General features: G+C 45.4%; 1 protein-coding gene across 6 annotated transcripts in view; it reads left to right on the top strand.

The window, feature by feature from the left end:
• raph1a (Ras association (RalGDS/AF-6) and pleckstrin homology domains 1a) overlaps positions 1-15,105 on the top strand; it is a 251,460-nt gene that overhangs the window by 186,027 nt on the left and 50,328 nt on the right. For all 6 annotated transcript variants that reach the window (XR_008753629.1, XR_008753627.1, XR_008753628.1 and 3 more), the window contains 3 exons: positions 9,148-9,269; positions 13,974-14,039; positions 14,370-14,513. Coding sequence is in view for 3 of the 6 variants with exons in the window: in XM_055871903.1 (XP_055727878.1) it covers positions 9,148-9,269; positions 13,974-14,039; positions 14,370-14,513 (332 nt within the window). In the remaining 3 variants the exon portion in view is untranslated. The remainder of the gene's footprint in view (positions 1-9,147; positions 9,270-13,973; positions 14,040-14,369; positions 14,514-15,105) is intronic.

Genomic DNA, 15,105 nt, shown 5'->3' with positions numbered 1-15,105 from the left:
GGGGAATATGTCTAGAGTATGGGGAATATGTCTAGAGTATGGGGAATATGTCTAGAGTATGGGGAATATGTCTAGAGTATGGGGAATATGTCTAGAGTATGGGGAATATGTCTAGAGTATGGGGAATATGTCTAGAGTATGGGGAATATGTCTAGAGTATGGGGAATATGTCTAGAGTATGGGGAATATGTCTAGAGTATGGGGAATATGTTTAGAGTATGGGGAATATGTCTAGAGTATGGGGAATATGTCTAGAATATGGGGAATATGTCTAGAGTATGGGGAATATGTCTAGAGTATGGGGAATATGTCTAGAGCACGGGGAATATGTCTAGAGCACGGGGAATATGTCTAGAGCACGGGGAATATGTCTAGAGCACGGGGAATATGTCTAGAGCACGGGGAATATGTCTAGAGCACGGGGAATATGTCTAGAGCACGGGGAATATGTCTAGAGCACGGGGAATATGTCTAGAGCACGGGGAATATGTCTAGAGCACGGGGAATATGTCTAGAGCACGGGAATATGTCTAGAGCACGGGGAATATGTCTAGAGCAATGGGAATATGTCTAGAGCATGGGGAATGTGTCTAGAGCATGGGGAATGTGTCTAGAGTATGGGGAATATGTCTAGAGTATGGGGAATGTGTCTAGAGCATGGGGAATATGTCTAGAGCATCTATAGCATGGGGAATATGTCTAGAGCATCTAGAGTATGGGGAATATGTCTAGATCATGGGGAATATGTCTAGAGCATCTAGAGTATGGGGAATATGTCTAGATCATGGGGAATATGTCTAGAGTATGGGGAATATGTCTAGAGTATGGGGAATATGTCTAGAGTATGGGGAATATGTCTAGAGTATGGGGAATATGTCTAGAGCATCTAGAGTATGGGGAATATGTCTAGAGCATCTAGAGTATGGGGAATATGTCTAGATCATGGGGAATATGTCTAGAGCATCTAGAGTATGGGGAATATGTCTAGAGTATGGGGAATATGTCTAGAGTATGGGGAATATGTCTAGAGTATGGGGAATATGTCTAGAGTATGGGGAATATGTCTAGATCATGGGGAATATGTCTAGAGTATGGGGAATATGTCTAGAGCATCTAGAGTATGGGGAATATGTCTAGAGTATGGGGAATATGTCTAGAGCATCTAGAGTATGGGGAATATGTCTAGAGCATCTATAGCATGGGGAATATGTCTAGAGCATCTAGAGTATGGGGAATATGTCTAGATCATGGTGAATATGTCTAGAGCATCTAGAGTATGGGGAATATGTCTAGATCATGGGGAATATGTCTAGAGCATCTAGAGTATGGGGAATATGTCTAGAGTATGGGGAATATGTCTAGATCATGGGGAATATGTCTAGATCATGGGGAATATGTCTAGATCATGGGGAATATGTCTAGAGTATGGGGAATATGTCTAGAGTATGGGGAATATGTCTAGAGTATGGGGAATATGTCTAGAGTATGGGGAATATGTCTAGAGTATGGGGAATATGTCTAGAGTATGGGGAATATGTCTAGAGTATGGGGAATATGTCTAGAGTATGGGGAATATGTCTAGAGTATGGGGAATATGTCTAGAGTATGGGGAATATGTCTAGAGTATGGGGAATATGTCTAGAGTATGGGGAATATGTCTAGAGTATGGGGAATATGTCTAGAGTATGGGGAATATGTCTAGAGTATGGGGAATATGTCTAGAGCACGGGGAATATGTCTAGAGCACGGGGAATATGTCTAGAGCACGGGGAATATGTCTAGAGCACGGGGAATATGTCTAGAGCACGGGGAATATGTCTAGAGCACGGGGAATATGTCTAGAGCACGGGGAATATGTCTAGAGCACGGGGAATATGTCTAGAGCACGGGGAATATGTCTAGAGCACGGGGAATATGTCTAGAGCACGGGGAATATGTCTAGAGCATCTAGAGTATGGGGAATATGTCTAGAGTATGGGGAATATGTCTAGAGCATGGGGAATATGTCTAGAGCATGGGGAATATGTCTAGAGCAATGGGAATATGTCTAGAGCATGGGGAATGTGTCTAGAGCATGGGGAATATGTCTAGAGTATGGGGAATATGTCTAGAGTATGGGGAATATGTCTAGAGTATGGGGAATATGTCTAGATCATGGGGAATATGTCTAGATCATGGGGAATATGTCTAGATCATGGGGAATATGTCTAGAGTATGGGGAATATGTCTAGAGTATGGGGAATATGTCTAGAGCATCTAGAGTATGGGGAATATGTCTAGAGTATGGGGAATATGTCTAGAGTATGGGGAATATGTCTAGAGTATGGGGAATATGTCTAGAGTATGGGGAATATGTCTAGAGTATGGGGAATATGTCTAGAGTATGGGGAATATGTCTAGAGTATGGGGAATATGTTTAGAGTATGGGGAATATGTCTAGAGTATGGGGAATATGTCTAGAGCATCTAGAGTATGGGGAATATGTCTAGAGCATCTAGAGTATGGGGAATATGTCTAGATCATGGGGAATATGTCTAGAGCATCTAGAGTATGGGGAATATGTCTAGAGTATTTGCAATATGTCTAGAGTATGGGGAATATGTCTAGAGTATGGGGAATATGTCTAGATCATGAGGAATATGTCTAGAGTATGGGGAATATGTCTAGAGCATCTAGAGTATGGGGAATATGTCTAGAGTATGGGGAATATGTCTAGAGCATCTAGAGTATGGGGAATATGTCTAGAGCATCTATAGCATGGGGAATATGTCTAGAGCATCTAGAGTATGGGGAATATGTCTAGATCATGGTGAATATGTCTAGAGCATCTAGAGTATGGGGAATATGTCTAGATCATGGGGAATATGTCTAGAGCATCTAGAGTATGGGGAATATGTCTAGAGTATGGGGAATATGTCTAGATCATGGGGAATATGTCTAGATCATGGGGAATATGTCTAGATCATGGGGAATATGTCTAGAGTATGGGGAATATGTCTAGAGTATGGGGAATATGTCTAGAGTATGGGGAATATGTCTAGAGTATGGGGAATATGTCTAGAGCATCTAGAGTATGGGGAATATGTCTAGAGTATGGGGAATATGTCTAGAGTATGGGGAATATGTCTAGAGTATGGGGAATATGTCTAGAGTATGGGGAATATGTCTAGAGTATGGGGAATATGTCTAGAGTATGGGGAATATGTCTAGAGAATGGGGAATATGTCTAGAGTATGGGGAATATGTCTAGAGTATGGGGAATATGTCTAGAGCACGGGGAATATGTCTAGAGCACGGGGAATATGTCTAGAGCACGGGGAATATGTCTAGAGCACGGGGAATATGTCTAGAGCACGGGGAATATGTCTAGAGCACGGGGAATATGTCTAGAGCACGGGGAATATGTCTAGAGCACGGGGAATATGTCTAGAGCACGGGGAATATGTCTAGAGCATCTAGAGTATGGGGAATATGTCTAGAGTATGGGGAATATGTCTAGAGCATGGGGAATATGTCTAGAGCATGGGGAATATGTCTAGAGCATGGGGAATATGTCTAGAGCATGGGGAATATGTCTAGAGCAATGGGAATATGTCTAGAGCATGGGGAATATGTCTAGAGTATGGGGAATATGTCTAGAGGATGGGGAATATGTCTAGAGTATGGGGAATATGTCTAGAGCACGGGGAATATGTCTAGAGCAATGGGAATATGTCTAGAGCATGGGGAATGTGTCTAGAGCATGGGGAATATGTCTAGAGCATGGGGAATATGTCTAGAGTATGGGGAATATGTCTAGAGTATGGGGAATGTGTCTAGAGCATGGGGAATATGTCTAGAGCATCTATAGCATGGGGAATATGTCTAGAGCATCTAGAGTATGGGGAATATGTCTAGATCATGGGGAATATGTCTAGAGCATCTAGAGTATGGGGAATATGTCTAGATCATGGGGAATATGTCTAGAGCATCTAGAGTATGGGGAATATGTCTAGAGTATGGGGAATATGTCTAGAGTATGGGGAATATGTCTAGAGTATGGGGAATATGTCTAGAGTATGGGGAATATGTCTAGAGTATGGGGAATATGTCTAGAGTATGGGGAATATGTCTAGAGTATGGGGAATATGTCTAGAGCATCTAGAGTATGGGGAATATGTCTAGAGCATCTATAGCATGGGGAATATGTCTAGAGCATCTAGAGTATGGGGAATATGTCTAGATCATGGGGAATATGTCTAGAGCATCTAGAGTATGGGGAATATGTCTAGATCATGGGCAATATGTCTAGAGCATCTAGAGTATGGGGAATATGTCTAGAGTATGGGGAATATGTCTAGAGTATGGGGAATATGTCTAGAGTATGGGGAATATGTCTAGAGTATGGGGAATATGTCTAGAGTATGGGGAATATGTCTAGAGTATGGGGAATATGTCTAGAGTATGGGGAATATGTCTAGAGTATGGGGAATATGTCTAGAGTATGGGGAATATGTCTAGATCATGGGGAATATGTCTAGAGTATGGGGAATATGTCTAGAGTATGGGGAATATGTCTAGAGTATGGGGAATATGTCTAGAGTATGGGGAATATGTCTAGAGTATGGGGAATATGTCTAGAGTATGGGGAATATGTCTAGAGTATGGGGAATATGTCTAGAGTATGGGGAATATGTCTAGAGTATGGGGAATATGTCTAGAGTATGGGGAATATGTCTAGAGCACGGGGAATATGTCTAGAGCACGGGGAATATGTCTAGAGCACGGGGAATATGTCTAGAGCACGGGGAATATGTCTAGAGCACGGGGAATATGTCTAGAGCACGGGGAATATGTCTAGAGCACGGGGAATATGTCTAGAGCACGGGGAATATGTCTAGAGCAATGGGAATATGTCTAGAGCATGGGGAATGTGTCTAGAGCATGGGGAATGTGTCTAGAGCATGGGGAATATGTCTAGAGTATGGGGAATATGTCTAGAGTATGGGGAATATGTCTAGAGTATGGGGAATATGTCTAGAGCATGGGGAATATGTCTAGAGCATCTATAGCATGGGGAATATGTCTAGAGCATCTAGAGTATGGGGAATATGTCTAGATCATGGGGAATATGTCTAGAGCATCTAGAGTATGGGGAATATGTCTAGATCATGGGGAATATGTCTAGAGCATCTAGAGTATGGGGAATATGTCTAGAGTATGGGGAATATGTCTAGAGTATGGGGAATATGTCTAGAGTATGGGGAATATGTCTAGAGTATGGGGAATATGTCTAGAGTATGGGGAATATGTCTAGAGTATGGGGAATATGTCTAGAGTATGGGGAATATGTCTAGAGTATGGGGAATATGTCTAGAGTATGGGGAATATGTCTAGAGTATGGGGAATATGTCTAGAGTATGGGGAATATGTCTAGAGCATCTAGAGTATGGGGAATATGTCTAGAGCATCTATAGCATGGGGAATATGTCTAGAGCATCTAGAGTATGGGGAATATGTCTAGATCATGGGGAATATGTCTAGAGCATCTAGAGTATGGGGAATATGTCTAGATCATGGGCAATATGTCTAGAGCATCTAGAGTATGGGGAATATGTCTAGAGTATGGGGAATATGTCTAGAGTATGGGGAATATGTCTAGAGTATGGGGAATATGTCTAGAGTATGGGGAATATGTCTAGAGTATGGGGAATATGTCTAGAGTATGGGGAATATGTCTAGAGTATGGGGAATATGTCTAGAGTATGGGGAATATGTCTAGAGTATGGGGAATATGTCTAGATCATGGGGAATATGTCTAGATCATGGGGAATATGTCTAGAGTATGGGGAATATGTCTAGAGTATGGGGAATATGTCTAGAGTATGGGGAATATGTCTAGAGTATGGGGAATATGTCTAGAGTATGGGGAATATGTCTAGAGTATGGGGAATATGTCTAGAGTATGGGGAATATGTCTAGAGTATGGGGAATATGTCTAGAGTATGGGGAATATGTCTAGAGTATGGGGAATATGTCTAGAGTATGGGGAATATGTCTAGAGTATGGGGAATATGTCTAGAGTATGGGGAATATGTCTAGAGTATGGGGAATATGTCTAGAGTATGGGGAATATGTCTAGAGCACGGGGAATATGTCTAGAGCACGGGGAATATGTCTAGAGCACGGGGAATATGTCTAGAGCACGGGGAATATGTCTAGAGCACGGGGAATATGTCTAGAGCACGGGGAATATGTCTAGAGCACGGGGAATATGTCTAGAGCACGGGGAATATGTCTAGAGCACGGGGAATATGTCTAGAGCACGGGGAATATGTCTAGAGCACGGGGAATATGTCTAGAGCATGGGGAATATGTCTAGAGCACGGGGAATATGTCTAGAGCACGGGGAATATGTCTAAAGCATCTAGAGCATGGGGAATATGTCTAGAGCATGGGGAATATGTCTAGAGCATGGGGAATATGTCTAGAGCATGGGGAATATGTCTAGAGCATGGGGAATATGTCTAGAGCATGGGGAATGTGTCTAGAGCATGGGGAATGTGTCTAGAGCATGGGGAATATGTCTAGAGTATGGGGAATATGTCTAGAGTATGGGGAATATGTCTAGAGTATGGGGAATGTGTCTAGAGCATGGGGAATATGTCTAGAGTATGGGGAATATGTCTAGAGTATCTAGAGTATGGGGAATATGTCTAGCATGGTGAGTCATTCATCAATCAATACCTCAAATCAATCTGTTTTACAAAGATGTTATTGTCTGTTTATAGTCTCTTTCACCAACAATCACTATCCCAAATCTAGCTATCATCAGTTCCTCAGTTCTTTTTTATTTAACCTTTATTTAACTAGCGGCAAGTCAGTTAAGAACAAATTCTTATTTTCAATGACGGCCTAGGAACAGTGGGTTAACTGCCTTGTTCAGGGGCAGAACGACAGATTTTTACCTTGTCAGCTCGGGGATTCGATGTAGCAACCTTTTGGTTACTAGTCCAACGCTCTAACCACTAGAATACCTGCCTCCTCTAACCACTAGGCTACCTGCCTCCTCTAACCACTAGGCTACCTGCCTCCTCTAACCACTAGGCTACCTGCCTCCTCTAACCACTAGGCTACCTGCCTCCTCTAACCACTAGGCTACCTGCCTCCTCTAACCACTAGGCTACCTTCCTCCTCTAACCACTAGGCTACCTTCCTCCTCTAACCACTAGGCTACCTGCCCCCCTCTAACCACTAGGCTACCAGCCTCCTCTAACCACTAGGCTACCTGCCTCCTCTAACCACTAGGCTACCTGCCTCCTCTAACCACTAGGCTACCTGCCTCCTCTAACCACTAGGCTACCTGCCTCCTCTAACCACTAGGCTACCTGCCTCCTCTAACCACTAGGCTACCTGCCTCCTCTAACCACTAGGCTACCTGCCTCCTCTAACCACTAGGCAACCTGCCTCCTCTGACCACTAGGCTACCTGCCTCCTCTAACCACTAGGCTACCTGCCTCCTCTAACCGCTAGGCTACCTGCCTCCTCTAACCACTAGGCTACATGCCTCCTCTAACCACTAGGCTACCTGCCTCCTCTAACCCCTAGGCTACCTGCCTCCTCTAACCCCTAGGCTACCTGCCTCCTCTAACCCCTAGGCTACCTGCCTCCTCTAACCACAAGGCTACCTGCCTCTCCTCTAACCACTAGGCTACCTGCCTCCTCTAACCACTAGGCTACCTGCCTCCTCTAACCACTAGGCTACCTGCCTCTCCTCTAACCACTAGGCTACCTGCCTCCTCTAACCACTAGGCTACCTGCCTCCTCTAACCACTAGGCTACCAGCCTCCTCTAACCACTAGGCTACCTGCCTCCTATAACCACTAGGCTACCTGCCTCCTCTAACCACTAGGCTGCTGTGTCTATGTGTAGGGGTGATGTTACCCAGTCCATTAAATGTCTCCTTACTGTCCCAACATGGCTGCTGTGTCTATGTGTAGGGGTGATGTTACCCAGTCCATTAAATGTCTCCTTACTGTCCCAACATGGCTGCTGTGTCTATGTGTAGGGGTGATGTTACCCAGTCCATTAAATGTCTCCTAACTGTCCCAACATGGCTGCTGTGTCTATGTGTAGGGGTGATGTTACCCAGTCCATTAAATGTCTCCTGTCCCAACATGGCTGCTGTGTCTATGTGTAGGGGTGATGTTACCCAGTCCATTAAATGTCTCCTTACTGTCCCAACATGGCTGCTGTGTCTATGTGTAGGGGTGATGTTAACCAGTCCATTAAATGTCTCCTTAGTGTCCCAACATGGCTGCTGTGTCTATGTGTAGGGGTGATGTTAACCAGTCCATTAAATGTCTCCTAACTGTCCCAACATGGCTGCTGTGTCTATGTGTAGGGGTGATGTTACCCAGTCCATTAAATGTCTCCTAACTGTCCCAACATGGCTGCTGTGTCTATGTGTAGGGGTGATGTTACCCAGTCCATTAAATGTCTCCTTACTGTCCCAACATGGCTGCTGTGTCTATGTGTAGGGGTGATGTTACCCAGTCCATTAAATGTCTCCTGTCCCAACATGGCTGCTGTGTCTATGTGTAGGGGTGATGTTACCCAGTCCATTAAATGTCTCCTTACTGTCCCAACATGGCTGCTGTGTCTATGTGTAGGGGTGATGTTACCCAGTCCATTAAATGTCTCCTTAGTGTCCCAACATGGCTGCTGTGTCTATGTGTAGGGGTGATGTTACCCAGTCCATTAAATGTCTCCTTACTGTCCCAACATGGCTGCTGTGTCTATATGTAGGGGTGATGTACCCAGTCCATTAAATGTCTCCTTACTGTCCCAACATGGCTGCTGTGTCTATGTGTAGGGGTGATGTTAACCAGTCCATTAAATGTCTCCTGTCCCAACATGGCTGCTGTGTCTATGTGTAGGGGTGATGTTACCCAGTCCATTAAATGTCTCCTTACTGTCCCAACATGGTGCTGTGTCTATGTGTAGGGGTGATGTTACCCAGTCCATTAAATGTCTCCTTACTGTCCCAACATGGTGCTGTGTCTATGTGTAGGGGTGATGTTAACCAGTCTATCTCTCCCTTTGAGGACCATGAGAAACTATTACAGCCTAACACTATATTCTGTCTCTTTCTCCACTTCCTCCCAGAGCGTATCTTTGAGGACCATGAGAACCTGGTTGAGAACCTGCTGAACTGGACCAGAGACAGTCAGAACAGACTGATGTTCATAGAACGCTTGGAGAAGTACGCCCTCTTCAAGAACCCGCAGGTGAGACAGTCAACTCAGCCGATACACTACAGACAGTCAACTCAGCCGACACACTACAGACAGTCAACTCAGCCGATACACTACAGACAGTCAACTCAGCCGATACACTACAGACAGTCAACTCAGCCGATACACTACAGACAGTCAACTCAGCCGATACACTACAGACAGTCAACTCAGCCGATACACTACAGACAGTCAACTCAGCCGATACACTACAGACAGTCAACTCTCAGCCGATACACTACAGACAGTCAACTGAGCCGATACACTACAGACAGTCAACTCAGCCGATACACTACAGACAGTCAACTCAGCCGATACACTACAGACAGTCAACTCAGCCGACACACTACAGACAGTCAACTCAGCCGATACACTACAGACAGTCAACTCAGCCGATACACTACAGACAGTCAACTCAGCCGATACACTACAGACAGTCAACTCAGCCGATACACTACAGACAGTCAACTCAGCCGACACACTACAGACAGTCAACTCAGCCGATACACTACAGACAGTCAACTCAGCCGATACACTACAGACAGTCAACTCAGCCGATACACTACAGACAGTCAACTCAGCCGACACACTACAGACAGTCAACTCAGCCGATACACTACAGACAGTCAACTCAGCCGATACACTACAGACAGTCAACTCAGCCGACACACTACAGACAGTCAACTCAGCCGATACACTACAGACAGTCAACTCAGCCGATACACTACAGACAGTCAACTCAGCCGACACACTACAGACAGTCAACTCAGCCGATACACTACAGACAGTCAACTCAGCCGATACACTACAGACAGTCAACTCAGCCGATACACTACAGACAGTCAACTCAGCCGATACACTACAGACAGTCAACTCTCAGCCGGTACACTACAGACAGTCAACTCAGCCGATACACTACAGACAGTCAACTCAGCCGATACACTACAGACAGTCAACTCTCAGACGATACACTACAGACAGTCAACTCAGCCGATACACTACAGACAGTCAACTCAGCCGATACACTACAGACAGGCAACTCAGCCGATACACTACAGACAGTCAACTCAGCCGATACACTACAGACAGTCAACTCAGCCAATACACTACAGACAGTCAACTCAGCCGATACACTACAGACAGTCAACTCAGCCGATACACTACAGACAGTCAACTCAGCCGATACACTACAGACAGTCAACTCAGCCGATACACTACAGACAGTCAACTCAGCCGATACACTACAGACAGTCAACTCAGCCGATACACTACAGACAGTCAACTCAGCCGATACACTACAGACAGTCAACTCAGCCGATACACTACAGACAGTCAACTCAGCCGATACACTACAGACAGTCAACTCAGCCGATACACTACAGACAGTCAACTCAGCCGATACACTACAGACAGTCAACTCAGCCGATACACTACAGACAGTCAACTCAGCCGATACACTACAGACAGTCAACTCAGCCGATACACTACAGACAGTCAACTCAGCCGATACACTACAGACAGTCAACTCAGCCGATACACTACAGACAGTCAACTCAGCCGATACACTACAGACAGTCAACTCAGCCAATACACTACAGACAGTCAACTCAGCCGATACACTACAGACAGTCAACTCAGCCAATACACTACAGACAGTCAACTCAGCCGATACACTACAGACAGTCAACTCAGCCAATACACTACAGACAGTCAACTCTCAGCCGGTACACTACAGACAGTCAACTCTCAGCCGATACACTACAGACAGTCAACTCAGCCGATACACTACAGACAGTCAACTCTCAGCCGGTACACTACAGACAGTCAACTCTCAGCCGATACACTACAGACAGTCAACTCAGCCAATACACTACAGACAGTCAACTCAGCCGATACATTAAAGACAGTCAACTCAGCCGATACACTACAGACAGTCAACTGAGCCGATACACTACAGACAGTCAACTCAGCCAATACACTACAGACAGTCAACTCTCAGCCGATACACTACAGACAGTCAACTCTCAGCCGATACACTACAGACAGTCAACTCAGCCGATACACTACAGACAGTCAACTCAGCCGATACACTACAGACAGTCAACTCAGCCGATACACTACAGACAGTCAACTCAGCCGATACACTACAGACAGTCAACTGAGCCGATATACTACAGACAGTCAACTCAGCCGATACACTACAGACAGTCAACTCAGCCGATACACCACAGACAGTCAACTCAGCCGATACATTACAGACAGTCAACTCAGCCGATACATTACAGACAGTCAACTCAGCCGATACACTACAGACAGTCAACTCAGCCGATACACTACAGACAGTCAACTCAGCCGATACATTACAGACAGTCAACTCAGCCGATACATTACAGACAGTCAACTGAGCCAATACATTACAGACAGTCAACTGAGCCAATATACTACAGACAGTCAACTCAGCCGATACACTACAGACAGTCAACTCTCAGCCGATACACTACAGACAGTCAACTCAGCCGATACATTACAGACAGTCAACTCAGCCGATACACTACAGACAGTCAACTGAGCCGATACACTACAGACAGTCAACTCTCAGCCGATACACTACAGACAGTCAACTCTCAGCCGATACACTACAGACAGTCAACTCAGCCGATACACTACAGACAGTCAACTCAGCCGATACACTACAGACAGTCAACTCTCAGCCGATACACTACAGACAGTCAACTCAGCCGATACACTACAGACAGTCAACTCAGCCAATACACTACAGACAATCAACTCAGCCGATACATTACAGACAGTCAACTCAGCCAATACACCGCAGACAGTCAACTCAGCCAATACACCGCAGACAGTCAACTCAGCCAATACACCGCAGACAGTCAACTCTCAGCCGATACATTACAGACAGTCAACTCAGCCGATACACTACAGACAGTCAACTCTCAGCCAAAACACTACAGACAGTCAACTCAGCCAATACACTACAGACAGTCAACTACATGTTGGACTGGTTTCCCGCACACTAAAAAGACTAGTCCTGGAGACATGAAGACTAGTCCCGCACACAAATGAAGACTAGTCCCGGACACTAATGAAGACTAGTCCCGGACACTAATGAAGACTAGTCCTGGACACTAATGAAGACTAGTCCTGGACACTAATGAAGACTAGTCCCGGACACTAATGAAGACTAGTCCCGGACACTAATGAATACTAGTCCCGGACACTAATGAAGACTAGTCCCGGACACTAATGAAGACTAGTCCCGGACACTAATGAAGACTAGTCCCGGACACTAATGAAGACTAGTCCCGGACACTAATGAAGACTAGTCCCGGACACTAATGAAGACTAGTCCCGGACACTAATGAAGACTAGTCCCGGACACTAATGAAGACTAGTCCCGGACACTAATGAATACTAGTCCTGGACACTAATGAAGACTAGTCCTGGACACTAATGAAGACTAGTCCTGGACACTAATGAAGACTAGTCCCGGACACTAATGAAGACTAGTCCCGGACACTAATGAAGACTAGTCCCGGACACTAATGAAGACTAGTCCCGGACACTAATGAAGACTAGTCCCGGACACTAATGAAGACTAGTCCCGGACACTAATGAAGACTAGTCCCGGACACTAATGAAGACTAGTCCCGGACACAAATGAATACTAGTCCCGCACACAAATGAAGACTAGTCCCGGACACTAATGAAGACTAGTCCCGGAGACTAATGAAGACTAGTCCTGGAGACATGAAGACTAGTCCCGGACACTAATGAAGACTAGTCCCGGACACTAATGAAGACTAGTCCTGGACACTAATGAAGACTAGTCCTGGACACTAATGAAGACTAGTCCTGGAGACATGAAGACTAGTCCCGGATACTAATGAAGACTAGTCCTGGACACTAATGAAGACTAGTCCTGGACACTAATGAAGACTAGTCCCGGATACTAATGAAGACTAGTCCTGGACACTAATGAAGACTAGTCCTGGACACTAATGAAGACTAGTCCTGGACACTAATGAGGACTAGTCCTGGACACTAATGAAGACTAGTCCTTCACACTAATGAAGACTAGTCCTGGACACTAATGAAGACTAGTCCTTCACACTAATGATGCAGAAGTACGCTGACTGAGGCTAAGCTGCTTTAAAATAGCCAGCCAAACCACTACTGTCCCTGCCAGTCAGTATTGTGTTACATAACTGATGCAGGACAGGTTATACAATGCACAAATACACTGAACTGGCACCAAAATACACTGAACTGGCACCAAAATACACTGAGCTGGCACCAAAATACAGTGCTTCTCCAAAATACACTGAACTGGCACCAAAATACAATGCTTCACCAAAATACACTGAACTGGCACCAAAATACAATGCTTCACCAAAATAGACACACTCAGTAGTATCAGAGACTGTTTATATGTACACAAACTCACTCGACAGACACACAGACCTCAGTGTGTCCTTCAGATCTAGGTCAGTATGTGGTAGATGGCGGTACTATGATTAATAGATTGGGAGCTGGTGAGCTCTGTTGTCTCCTTGGCGAACTAGCTTCGTAAAATAGCTAGTACCACTTCTATATTGTATTTTTTAACACTTACTGAAATGATCTAAATCTAAATTTGACTATCATACCCTGATTTAACCCATTTCTGGAAAATCACAGAACTATTTATTGGGGCGGAAGGAGACGTGTGAGATGGCAGACCGGAACAAGGAGGCACTACTGGAGGTGCAGTGATCTCCACATAACACCTCCAAACAAACACACACAGCTTGACTTATTCTGGTCATTTCAAAATGTTACCTTATTAGTGTATGCTACATATTGTGTGTGTGTGTGTGTGTGTGTGTGTGTGTGTGTGTGTGTGTGTGTGTGTGTGTGTGTGTGTGTGTGTGTGTGTGTGTGTGTGTGTGTGTGTGTGTGTGTGTGTGTGTGTGTGTGTGTGTGTGTGTGTGTGTGTGTGTGTGTGTGTGTGTGTGTGTGTGTGTGTGTGTGCGCGCGCGCGTGCGTGTGTGTGTGTGCGCGTGCGTGTGTGTGCGTGCGCGCTCTCCGCGGCAGGAATGTTTTTGTGGCAGCTCCGTCTCTGTACCTGAGATGGAGGGAGTACTCTGGCTGAAGGAGGATGGGAAGAAGAGCTGGAAGAAGAGATACTTCCTGCTCAGAGCCTCTGGGATCTACTATGTACCTAAAGGAAAAGCCAAGGTACATCCCTGGATCACACTGACTAACCTGTACTCAGCCAAGGTACGTCCCTGGATCACACTGACTAACCTGTACTCAGCCAAGGTACGTCCCTGGATCACACTGACTAACCTGTACTCAGCCAAGGTACGTCTATGGAACACACTGACTAACCTGTACTCAGCCAAGGTACGTCCCTGGATCACACTGACTAACCTGTACTCAGCCAAGGTACGTCTGTAACACACTGACTAACCTATACTCAGCCAAGGTACGTCTGGTACACACTGACTAACCTGTACTCAGCCAAGGTACGTCTGGTACACACTGACTAACCTGTACTCAGCCAAGGTACGTCTGGTACACACTGACTAACCTGTAATCAGCCATGGTACGTCTGTAACACACTGACTAACCTGTACTCAGCCAAGGTACGTCTGGATCACACTGACTAACCTGTACTCAGCCAAGGTACGTCCCTGGATCACACTGACTAACCTGTACTCAGCCAAGGTACGTATGGATCACACTGACTAACCTGTACTCAGCCAAGGTACGTCTGGTACACACTGACTAACCTGTACTCAGCCAAGGTACGTCCCTGGATCACACT

This window comes from Salvelinus fontinalis, chromosome 19, assembly GCF_029448725.1.
Source record: "Salvelinus fontinalis isolate EN_2023a chromosome 19, ASM2944872v1, whole genome shotgun sequence".
Taxonomy (NCBI): Eukaryota; Metazoa; Chordata; class Actinopteri; order Salmoniformes; family Salmonidae; genus Salvelinus; species Salvelinus fontinalis.
The sequence above is the reverse complement of the archived record's forward strand: the minus strand, read 5'-3'. Positions and strand labels throughout refer to the sequence as shown.